The sequence below is a fragment of the Echinops telfairi genome, unplaced genomic scaffold, assembly GCF_000313985.2.
Source record: "Echinops telfairi isolate 266 unplaced genomic scaffold, ASM31398v2 ScPeMD7_1;HRSCAF=3_0, whole genome shotgun sequence".
Lineage (NCBI taxonomy): Eukaryota > Metazoa > Chordata > Mammalia > Afrosoricida > Tenrecidae > Echinops > Echinops telfairi.
Window position 1 is genome coordinate 71,938,302 of NW_022103896.1, and position 11,973 is coordinate 71,950,274.

The following is an 11,973-nucleotide window of genomic DNA, read 5'->3' on the forward strand; positions in this document are numbered from 1 at the left end:
GTAATTAATTAATTTTCACAAGGAGATGAAGACCACGATCAGAGAAGAGATGAACCAGTCTGGCAAAGTGACAGTTTGCTGATGAAATCCCAGAAGCATAAAGAAAAACGTATTATCTAAGTTTTGATATGGATGAATAATTCCTGAGGTACTATTTATCCGCTTACCTGTGTTTTCTTTTGCAATACACCAAAAGATTGTCAAAAAGAAAGAACACTCGTTCTTGAATATTTCCAGAAGAAATTTTCAACAATACTCCGCACATTAGCATTTCCGTGCAGGTGTCGGTAATGTTGGACCCCTAAGTCAGGAAAAATTGAGATAACAATGTATGATTACATAACAGAAACCTCGATGGGAAGTGTTTCCCTCCTTAATATTACACTTGTTTTATGAAGTAATAGATGCACAGAACAAAAATTCAAGCAGCACAAAATTTTGTAAGTTAACTAGTGTTTTCTATTCCCAGTCTCCTCCTGGGCAATCTCAGTAAGCACGACCACAAATAAGAGATTCTTGTGTCTCATTGTTGATATTTCATACACATGAAACACAAGCATATATATTGCATGTTACCTACCTTCCTCGCCTGTTAAGATTTAAAATCTAGGCAACCAAAAGTAGCCATTGTACTCTGCCCTTTAGAGTCCCTACAAGTCAGAATTGGCCCAATGGCAGGGAGATTTTCTTTCGTTCTTTCTTGTTTTGTTTTATGTTCTCTAAAGAGTAAATGATTGCAATTTGCTTTCGTTTGTGTACATACGATGTCTTTCCTCTTTCTCTTTCCAGTAAAGAAAACTAGGTGCTGAGAGTATTAAATGACAAAGTACTAAAAATTGACCAAATTGTTGTTGCTGTTATAAAACCAACAAACAAAACCAAATGCTATTGAGTTGATTTCAACTCATCTGTACTGAGCTGCTAACCACACCAAGAAAGGAAGATTAGATTGTCTGCCCCCATAGAGATGTACAGCCTTTGAACCCCAAAGGGGAAGCTCTACTCTGTGCTAAGGGTCACTAAGACAGGTTGTTAGGGACGGTCACGTGGGTTCCAACTCACAGTGGCCTTATGTACAACGAAACAAAGGATTGCCTGGTCTTGCAGCATCTTCACAATCTTCTTTGAATTTCAGCCCATTTTCACAGCAACTTTATCAATCCATCTTGTGAAGGGCCTTCATCCTTTTAACTGACCCTCTACCTGAGCAAGCATGATGTTCTTCTCCAGGGTCTGGTCCCTCCTGTTAGAATGTCCAAAGCACATGAGGCGAAGTTTGCCATCTTCTCTTCTAAGGAATATTCTGGCTGTATTTCTACCAATACGGATTTATTTTCTTTCTCTCCTACTCAATCATATCTTCACTATTCTTTAACAAACCAGAAATCAAAGACATCAATTCTTGTTTGGTCTTCCCCATCCATTGCCCAGCTTTTGTGGGCATATGAGACCATTCACATTATAGTCCCTAAGTGTCATCATCGCCTTTGGATGTTTGTAATAGTTTCTTGGCAGTAGATTTGCTCAAAACAATGCATGGGAGTTTCTTTTGCATCCAAGTAAACTGAAATGCTTTCTACCGTCAATATTTTCTGTGTTTATCATCGCATTGCTTATGGGTCCAGTTGGGAGAATTTTTGTATTCTTTATGTTAATTTTGATCATTAAATGCTTGAAGTCATTTTAGATTTCAACAATCAAGGTCATCTCATCTGCATAGCTCAGCTTTTAAATTTATCTGCCCCAGTCTTTTACATAGTCCAGCTTTTATGATTATTTGCTTAACATACACATTGAATAAACCTGGTGAAATAATGCAAGCCTTACCCAAATTCAAACTACACAGTTTCTTCTCGTTCCATTTGAAAGATTGCCTCTTGGTCTATGTATGGGTTCTACAGGAGTGCAACAATTAAGTGTACAGGAATTCCCATTTTCCCCCAATGTTAACCATTATCTGGTATTATCCAAATAGTGGATGCCTTTGCATACTCAGTAAAACACAGCAAACATATTTCTAATATTCTCTGCTTTCACCAAAGATCTATCTGGAATCAACAACAAAATCCCTTATTCCACAACCTCTTCTGAATCTGATTGGATTTCTGGAAGTTCACTGTCTATGTGCTATTGTAATCATTTATTGAATTACCTTCAGCAACATTTTACATGTGCAGATTAATAATATTGTTGGATAACATCTGCATTCTATCATATCACCTCTGTTTTTTAATGTGAAATGATATGGATCTCTTCCAGCTGGTTAGCTCAGAAGCTACCTTTCAAATGTCTTGGCATAGGTGAGTAAGGGTTTCCAGCCTTGCATCCAACTGTCTCAACTGGTATTTCATACAATCCCGTGGCCTTATTTTTCACCAATGATTCCCGAGCAGCTTGAACTTCTTCCTTCAATATCATAGGCTATTGATAACATACCATTTCCTGAAATCCCTGAGTGCCTACCAGTTATTTCTGATAATAAAACCCAAAAGAAAAGCAAAATCATTGTCATCTAGTCAATTCTGACTCATAGTCACTCTATAGGACAGAGCAGAACTGCTTCATGGGGTTTCTTAGGAAATAAATCCTCATTTTTAAAATTTATTATTAAATGGGAATTAACATATAGATATAGATATACCATATCATTCCAAAGTTCAATAGTAAATCTTTGTTGAAGTTGATGGCAACAACTTTCTCCCAGACATCAGTTAGTGGGTTCTACCCTATACTGTAGAGTTGCTATGAGTCAGAATTGACTTGAATAAGTAATATCACAAAGAATAATTGACTAAAGCCATTATATATAACATACAATGTATATATTAATATAATATATATACATATACATTATTCAGATAGGTATATATTCATATTACAGATATTTTTTAATTCTGCTTTTACAATTTGATTCAGAGTTCTCTATCTTTTGAAATGTCTAAGAAATAACCAAAATAATACACTTTCATCTCTTTCATGATTGAATGTTGTTCCACGTTGTTTCTTTCATTCTATCCAGGACTTCCTAATGTGATCTTTTTCAGTGTTTCATAGTGGTGCGTGGGCATCTTTTAGCTCTTCTAGTCTCAAGTAAGTGTGGAGACTGATGTTTTCATATTCCATCAGCCGAGTGAACTGGCTCCATTGTTTCCATACATATTTCAATGTTCATTACTCTTCTTTATTCCAGACAGGAAGAGGCCAGTAGCTGCATCTTAGATGGCTGCTCATGAGCTTTGATAATAACCAAGTAGGATGTAGCACATTGTCTTTGTGAACTCTGTTATGCAATTGATCTGGGCCTTTTGTCCTCTGACTCTTTTGGCCTGATCCCCCAGGCCGAGAACTTCATCTTACATGGACCTAAAATCAGAACCCATGGAAGCAGCAATCAGGAAATCAAGCACCACATTGCACTGGGCAAACCTGGTCAAAAAGATCTCTTTGAAATCTTATCAAGAGAAGATGTTACTTTGAAGAGTAATGTCTAGCTGCTCTAAGCCATGGAATTTCCAATCACCTCGTATGCATGCAAAGGCTGGACAGAGAATAAGGAAGTCCGTCTAGAAGAACGCATGCCTTTGAGTTATGGTTTTGATGAAGAATATGAAAGAGTGGTTCTCAACCTGTGGGTGGTGACCCTTTTGGGGGTCGAACGACCCTTTCCCAGGGGTCGCCCAATTCATAACAGTAGCAAAATTACAGTTATGAAGTAGCAATGAAAATAATTTTATGGTTGGGGGGTTACCACAACATGAGGAACTGTATTAACGGGTGGTGGCATTCAGAAGGTTGAGAACCACTGACCCAGAAGAATTTATGCCTTTGAGTTTTGGTTTTGATGAAGAATATAAAATGGAATATGGACTTCCAGAAGAATGAACGAATCTGTCTTGGAAGGAGTCCAGCCAGCAAGCTTAGAAGCGAGGATGGCAAAACGTCATCTCACATAGTTTGGATATCTTATCCGACGCGAATCGTCCCTGGAGAAGGGCACGATTCTTGGTAAAGTCATGGGTGAGGGAAAAGGAAAACACCTTCAGTGACATGGATTGACGCAGTGACTGCAAGGAACGCTTCCAACACAGCACTTATGAAGACGGCACAGGACAGGGCAGCGTTTGAATCTGTCGCACACAAGGATGCTATGAATCAGCCCTGACGCAGGGGCCCTTTACAGAAACCCGCCACGGTCAACAAATTTAATACTATCCTTATAAAAGGCAAGACTTCCAAATGGAGCGATTCAAATGTAGACCACAACGCTCTCGTGATTACAGTCCCCATATAAACTTTAACTAAAAACTGATAGCAATCGTCATTTTATTTTTAAAGGGAAAATAATTGTAAGCTAAAGGATTCACTATACCTCTGTCCTCCTCAAAGCAATGGTCCAAGCCAGCTTGGTGGAATAGTGAATGTCGGCCACAAATGTCCACAGTTGTAAGGCCAGGATGGACACTCATTCATTCCAGAAAGGGCACAGTTCCAGGTACCAAGTCACCACCTTGACACCCGACCCTGGGGCTTTTCTGTTCCATTCTGGGAGCTCCCCAATATAATTTCAACTAATCTATGTTCTTTTCATTTGTGTTGCTAGCAACCAGAGAACCTTAAATAACTTTTAGTAGATAAGTACCTATTGTAGACAAGTGCATCAATATTTGAAAGACTGTCTCACATTTGCACAGTGTTTCACAAGATTCAAAGTATTTCCTTTGATCTCAGTGGCAATAACCCACACTGGATAGGGGTAGGAGTGGCATAATGCATTCTCCCCAAGCTAAGGGGCAGAGCCCAGACTAGAAACCCTCCATTCTCTTATGTACCTTGGGAGTCAGAAATTGCATTGATCATTTACCTAAGTTCAATGCAAAAGAAGATAAATTGCAACTCAACCAGTATAGGAATAAACAGGAGAGTTGAAATGCCAACGTATTTTATTGTAAAGATTCTTCATTGTTTTATAGGGAAAAGACTTCATCGCACATACTTGGGACACGTCATCAGGAGAGGGCAGACCCTGGAAATGAACTAGTGAAGTGGAGGGGCAGCGAAAACAGGAAATCCTTCAAGAGATGGACTGGCACAATGCCTTCAACAAAGGGGTCAAACATAACAACGTTAAGAGGATGGCTCAGGACTGGGCAGTGTTTTCTTCTGCTGTGCATAGGGTTGCTGAATTGAAACCAACTCAAGGGCGCCTAGCAACAACGACAAGACTCCGAGTAGCAAAATGAGCAACTAGGGATAATAATTCCCTTGTAGTAGGAGTGATGCAAATCCATAGTGTGTCAGACTTGGTTCCTATTCAAGAGGACTTAATTAATGAAGCAAGGGAATCATCTCTTCAAACGTCAACTCAACAGTCTGCAAGGGAAGCGATTTCCCAACATTAGTCCAAAGCTCTGAAATTCAAAAGCGCTGTGAGCAGCTCCTTCTGTTTCTGTCATACCAGCTAACATTTGGGCCTGATGTAACCCCATGACAGCCACTCCAAATGCACATGCAATTATCTGCAGACAGGGCAATACTCCTCACTACCAAACTAAAGTAGCTTTGTAAGCACTTTTCCACTACTTCCCAGGACTGGAACTCACTATCTATGAACCAGTGCATGCACTATCTATGAACATAATGCAAATACTCAGTGTACCCCCCAAAGTGTCACTGGATTAGCAATTCCTCCTAAATCCCCAAGGGGGGTTGGGGGGAGCTCTTGCCCTCTGAGTATGATGAGCAGGAAATAGGAATTGGTTCTTATCACAAGTTGCCAACCAGTTGGATGGGCTTCAAGTTGCAACCTCTCAAAGGCTCAACACTCCTAATTTCTGTATAGCTCCATCTTATAATTTTCAAATCCAATTTATGCAGAATTCATTTATAGCCCTTCTTGGACTAACATGCATAGTAGCTTCCTGTGCCTACTGGAATTGTATCTATTTCTGATTTTCCTGAATGCTCTGCAAATTCCCTAAACTCCATCCAGGTTTCTTTACCTCTCTGGTGGGTCTTCTTCTTGCACTCAGAATGTTAAAACTAACCAAAGAGGAGTGAACTCAAGGCAGCTTCTGCAGTGATCTACATATACCACACAGTAGGACTCACGTGCATCCTCCCACTGAGCACTTTATGTATACACTACATCTCACTTACGGTTATGGTTAGGTTCCTAACACCAAGTCGTTTTATGAACTCTTGGGCAAGGACATAGTCGATATGTGAGTAGAAGGTGTATTGTGTAAGCAATATCAATAGATTCCCTCATTTCTGCAGCAGTTTCAGTCATTTAGGAAGTATACCAGGAATATACAAAACAGTGACAGACTCCCTGTCCCTAGAGAACTGAAAAGAGTCTTTGAAGTTTTTGTGTTAGTAAAAAGTCCTGGCAGATTTCACTGACAAATCCAGCCATTTGAACATAGTTTTTCTTCCAATTTCTGAAAGACAACAGAACTGCAAAAGCAAACTTTCCTCCATTTTTCTCATCACAGCAGGACAACATCCCCCAGGGAATGGTTCAATCAACCACAAAACACACAATCATTCTAGCTGAGTGAAAGCAATGGCATTCATGTTGAAAACTGAGGTCACCATGGACACTTGAAACAGAATCAGAGATGAAGAGGAAACTAAGAGAGGTCTCAGTTAGCATATTTTAAATATTCATAGTGGAGATTGGACAACCGGAGAATTCTTTCAAATCAGTATTTAAGATTTCTTTCCAATCTAGTGAACAATATTTTAAGCCTTGAATGAAAACCAGTATTTTGGAGCTTGAATGAGCTTTGTAAACTGTCATGGAAACCAGAATAAGATGCTCAAAAAAAAGAAGAATTAAAAGAATACAGTAGAAAGGCACAAACGATAAAAGCAATTGGCATGGATTTGTAAGGTTCAGTATTTTATTGGAATCACTTTAGATTTTCTTTACATTATTACAATTTTATATACTTTACAACCAGAAAAAAAAAAAAAAACTATGTCAGTCCATGTCACTCCTTTCCAAGTAGGATTCCTGAGCAGAACAAAGAAAATGTTCTTAAATTAATTGTGGTGATGACTGCGCAACTGTTCTTTACGTGATTGAGTTAATGAACTGCATGATGTGTGAATTATACGCCAATAAAAATGGTGTTGTTTTTAAAATAGACACACTGTTTCATGTTAATCCCAAGCACAATAAAACTAAATGCTGTTGGGTCCTGCACCACCCTTACGATTGGCTGTGGAGTAGCCTGTGGCGACCCATAGAGTTTTCACTGGATGATTTTTTAAACAGATCTCTAGGCCTTCCTTCCTAGCGCGTTGTAGTTTGAAAACCCCACTGACACGTCCTTGTTCTACATCATAGCAACACGCGAGCCTTCACTGACGGGCAAGCAGGGGTTGTGCAACAAGTGCTTTGATCAGTAATCCAACAAGGCTCTCACTGCGAGGCTAGTGTTCTACCGCTGAACCACCACCCCTCATGCTAGTCCACAGCTCATGCCAACTTAAAGCAATGGAAAGATAGATTCTAATTTATTTTTGTCACACTACTAAAGTACATATGAAAAAAAGCGAAATTCAAAATTGACCTGGCTGAAAACATCATAAAGATTCTGAATAAAACTACTCATTTGTTTGTCTTTTGAAATCTTTTTCTTTTGAAATCTTCCTTAGCAGATCATGAAAGAATAATGGTTTTCAACTTGAGTGTATCTTATAAATCATATCATACCCAGTTCTCTCATTTTAGAAATGAACAAATCAAAAACAGGAGGACCAAGCAGGCTTAAAATGAAATTCCACACCAAACATCTAATTCAGAATGAAGATAGCATCACAGCACCCCTATCAATCCTTTACTCCCCCTTCTTTTCTTTCTCTGGGGTGCAGGATATATACTTATTCATAAAAGTTCAGACTGGAAAAAAGGCTAATCATGATAAACCAAAACTGAAATACCAAAGCTTAGAGGCCACCCAGTACTGATGAGTTTCATCATATTCTTTCAGGGGTAATTATTAATGAATTCTGAATTGGTCATATGGAAATTCTTGAGCCTCCAAATGTTTGGATATTTACATTTCCACCACAATAATACAACGAAAAAATGTCTCAGAATTTTAAAATAACAATGAAAATGTACATTTTTCAGAAATGATGGAACAATCTAGCATTATCTAGGAAAATGATCATTTATGGTCCATTCAATGCCCATAATTCTCTAGAGAGCTTAAGACATCACAAAGCTATTTTAAGCTTGATTGAGGAGTGAATTGAATGTACCTCCCAGCCTTCAATGTGAGATTGCCATTCCTCTAAAACTTCCAGTTTTTCCATCTGTCTCTTGGTCTCGTTGATGTTGGAGCAGACAGCTTTCATGGCTTGAAGGGCTTCCATCACGGCAGCATAATCACTGTGTCTCCTTGGAGTCCGTTTCAACAACTCCTGTTTACACACACACACACACCCCAAAAAAGAAACAGAATGTTCTTTGGTCTTCATCTTTCTGGTACAGCAGGTTCCAACAGAAAAGGAAATGAAAACCATCAAGCTCACTAGAGATACAACCTTAAATTACATCCCAAACTCCAACAAGAGCAAAGCCAAAAGGTCCAATCAATGAGCAAAGTGTTACCCCCGATCCACGTTTTCTAGTCATTTTTAACATTTCCCTCAAAATTATTTCCTACTAAAAATGGTTACGTGTCTCCGCGCACACCCTTAAAGAACTCAACGGTCGCATGGTCTTTGTGAAAAGACTGACTGCAGGTCAATTTCCTATCCCTCGGATTTGGGCAGAGTAACAAAACATGGCATCAATGAACTCCGTTGTATCAAACCTCATTTAGATGCCTTATTTTCTAAGGATTTTTGAAAACCTGTGAAATCATGATAATAAACCAAAAATTAAAATATCTTCTATTCTAGCAACATAAAAACGCATGAACTCCATCAGTGAAGAAGCCATTTCTGTTGTTTGCCTCGATAATTCAGGTTAATTCCCTGTTATGAATGACCTGTGACATACCGTTCAATAGCTTCCTTTCAATGTGGAGGGTGTTTATTTGTTTTCTTTGTGAGGATTTTTTCCCCCCGTTCAGGATATTGAAACTAAAGATCACTGTTGATCTTTGAAATAAATTAAAATGTCATGTTAGTTGTTTGTGAGCACAAAATCAAACTCTTCCCCCGCTGTCTAGACAGCGCTGACCACATGGCTTTATAATTAGTCATTTGTTTCCTCAGTGCCGTTGTCATCATCATGTCACTAACACAATTACAGAAAACCGGAGGCAATTCTTTGGGGGGAAATGTCCTAATTCTCTCCATACAGAGGGAAAAATAAGCAGTTGTTATTCTCTCATGCACTAGGATTATTGAAAACCCCACCCTAACCTCTGACCCTGCATTCGGCATCATCACACTGATTTACAGAGCTAGCACCAGAAACAAACAAAACATGACCTCACTTCCGACACAAGTTTTAGGAATGTACCCTGGATCACGAGTGCTCAAAAGAGGAATGTGGATGGCTCCCGAAATTCTAAAGAGAAATATCATTTGGAAAGCACAGGAAGTTGGTTAAGTCAGTCTGCGCAGGCTAGGAAGTGGGCCGTCAGAATTGTCTCCAACAGGGCGTCTGTGGAGTTGGGACGTGAGTATGGGAAATGGTCAGGGCAACTCAGAAGAAAGAATCTTCCGGCAAGTTCTTTTGCTATAAAACATGTATTGGTTGGTCAATACAAAAGTTCTAGTTCCACAAATAATTCCCCTTTCTCTTATCACTTCACTCCACATTTTATCCTTTACATCCCCATGGGGCCCATGCCACTCCTTGACAATAATGATTCAAAGGACAGGCTCTGAGAAGATACAAATGTGGCCTTCCCTATATTGGTATTATGAATTCACTGATGTTAGAAGAAATAAAATAAAATGATGTTAGAAATAACCAGTAGCTCCATAGGTAAGGAGCAATAAACTATAGTTAAAATGTACTGACTATAACCTATCTTAAACAGACCATTTACTATAAATGAAATTTACTATAAATGAAATTCAACAAAGCATATTTTCTACTTTAACTGCTTCTTTTCACATAAGATTTGTGTTCTACCCATGTAAAAGAGCAGCCATTTTACCAATCACAATGGTATATGTTTTCCTATTACGTGAATGTTTTAAAGTAATTTAATAAAGATCAGAAAAAATATCTAGATACAAGAATTCACTACCATTAAGCAAAGTGAAAACTTACCTTCAAAAGGAGAGGGTACTTGCATATTCTTTGTATCGGTGTGACTAAGTAGCCTTCCAGGGGGACGTCTGTGTTCTTTCGTCCTCCAAGTAGCATGCAGTTCTGGGTGAAAGGGCACATAGTTAATTATATTTCTTAAAGCTGAGGCTATAAAACTTTCTTATACCAAAAACCCTCTGTTAAAAACATATGAAACCTATGTCTCTGTACAGCCCCTTAAGCTTAGAAGAGTACATTCAGTCACAGATATTTACACAGTGAGAAAGCAGAATGCTTTTACTGCCCATATAAGTTCCAGACACTAAAACGTTTTTGAACTCATATTTTTTCATCTATCTCTTAACACTAATCTACATATATTCTCTTGAATATGAAGTTGGAGGGAAAAGATGAGCAGAACAATGGATGTGTGTAGATAGATAAATAATAAGGATGGACGGACGGTTGCGTGGCTGGCTGGCTGGATAAATGGATGGATAGTTAGATGAATGAATGATAAATGTACACATGGTTGAGTGTTTAAATAGATAAGGAGAGAGAGAAAGACTGACAGTGCTTATAAAGAGAAGTGGCATTATAGAAGGAAAGACATCTTAAAAGCTTGGTTCTAAGCCAGCCTTAGCCAATTTTTTCAAAATTTCCGTTTCCCACGTGGTCAAATTGCCCAGTGATCTCCAAGTCACTTCTAGCTGTGCACATTTCATCTGGGGCAAACGGCAGTCAGTGCCTACCAATCTACCAGCTTGGTGCTATGGCCCCATTTCAGCAACTCCAGGTTGCCAGAGCAGCCATATTTTAACAAGGATACCGGGAAAGCATGGGCTTGTTCATCGCTGACCGGAAGACCACGTGGACATTCAGGGAGGACCTGAGCAGATGCCACAGAATAAGAACGGAGGGTCAGAGCTGAAAACCTGCGGGACCTCTGAATATACCCCACACTCACAAAGACGCAGAGGAAAAATGCCTCTGGCACTTCATTGACTGAGGAGGAAGCCAAGCAGTCAAAAGGGGAACCCTCAAAAATCCAGATAAAATTTTTAAAACATGAGCTGGACACCAAATGAGAGACAGATTCATAAAACACTTGATTTTATTAGCAAAATGTTGGCAATACAAACCCATCCGGCAGCATCACCAACGAAACAGGCCTGGCAATTCGCTTCTGCAGCAGTTACAGCTCAGACAGCCCCTAGGGAGTAGTGATCTTCTGACACACATGAGGTGCCCAAGTTACACATCGACAGTAGAAATGAAATACGCAAAAGAGACGCCACAGAATCAGACCAGCAAATTATTCAAACCAAACCAACTGATCGAACCAAGCAACTGTAACCAAATATAGGAGAAAATATTAAGATCCAGACTTGATACAACATATTATTTGGAATGTCCAGTTTTCAATGAGATAAATTGTGAGATATGCAGCTCAACGGGAAAGAGTGTGATCCTTACAAAGTAAAAGAAAGTAACTTTGAGGATCCCCCCCTCCCCTATGATGGATTTCACAGGTGACGACCTCCAAAGAGCTCCAGAAGCACATCTGGATGGACAGCAGGCTAGCAGACAAGCAACCTGACCTTCTACAACAGAAACAGGAGACGCCAAGGGAAGAAGGACAGGTGACAATCCCGGAAACGTGAGCGTCAAGAAGAACAGAGGAGTGGACTGAATACCTAATAAGAAAAGAAGATAAACAAGGTGACAACCCAGATATAGAAGTA

At 39.3% G+C, this 11,973-nt stretch overlaps 1 protein-coding gene across 1 annotated transcript in view; it reads right to left on the reverse strand.

The window, feature by feature from the left end:
- PREX2 (phosphatidylinositol-3,4,5-trisphosphate dependent Rac exchange factor 2) overlaps positions 1 to 11,973 on the reverse strand; it is a gene marked incomplete at its 5' end in the record, with an annotated part of 339,557 nt that overhangs the window by 227,745 nt on the left and 99,839 nt on the right. The window contains 3 exons of the mRNA XM_004697526.4: positions 168 to 301; positions 8,275 to 8,436; positions 10,250 to 10,351. Of these exons, the coding sequence (XP_004697583.2) occupies positions 168 to 301; positions 8,275 to 8,436; positions 10,250 to 10,351 (398 nt within the window). The remainder of the gene's footprint in view (positions 1 to 167; positions 302 to 8,274; positions 8,437 to 10,249; positions 10,352 to 11,973) is intronic.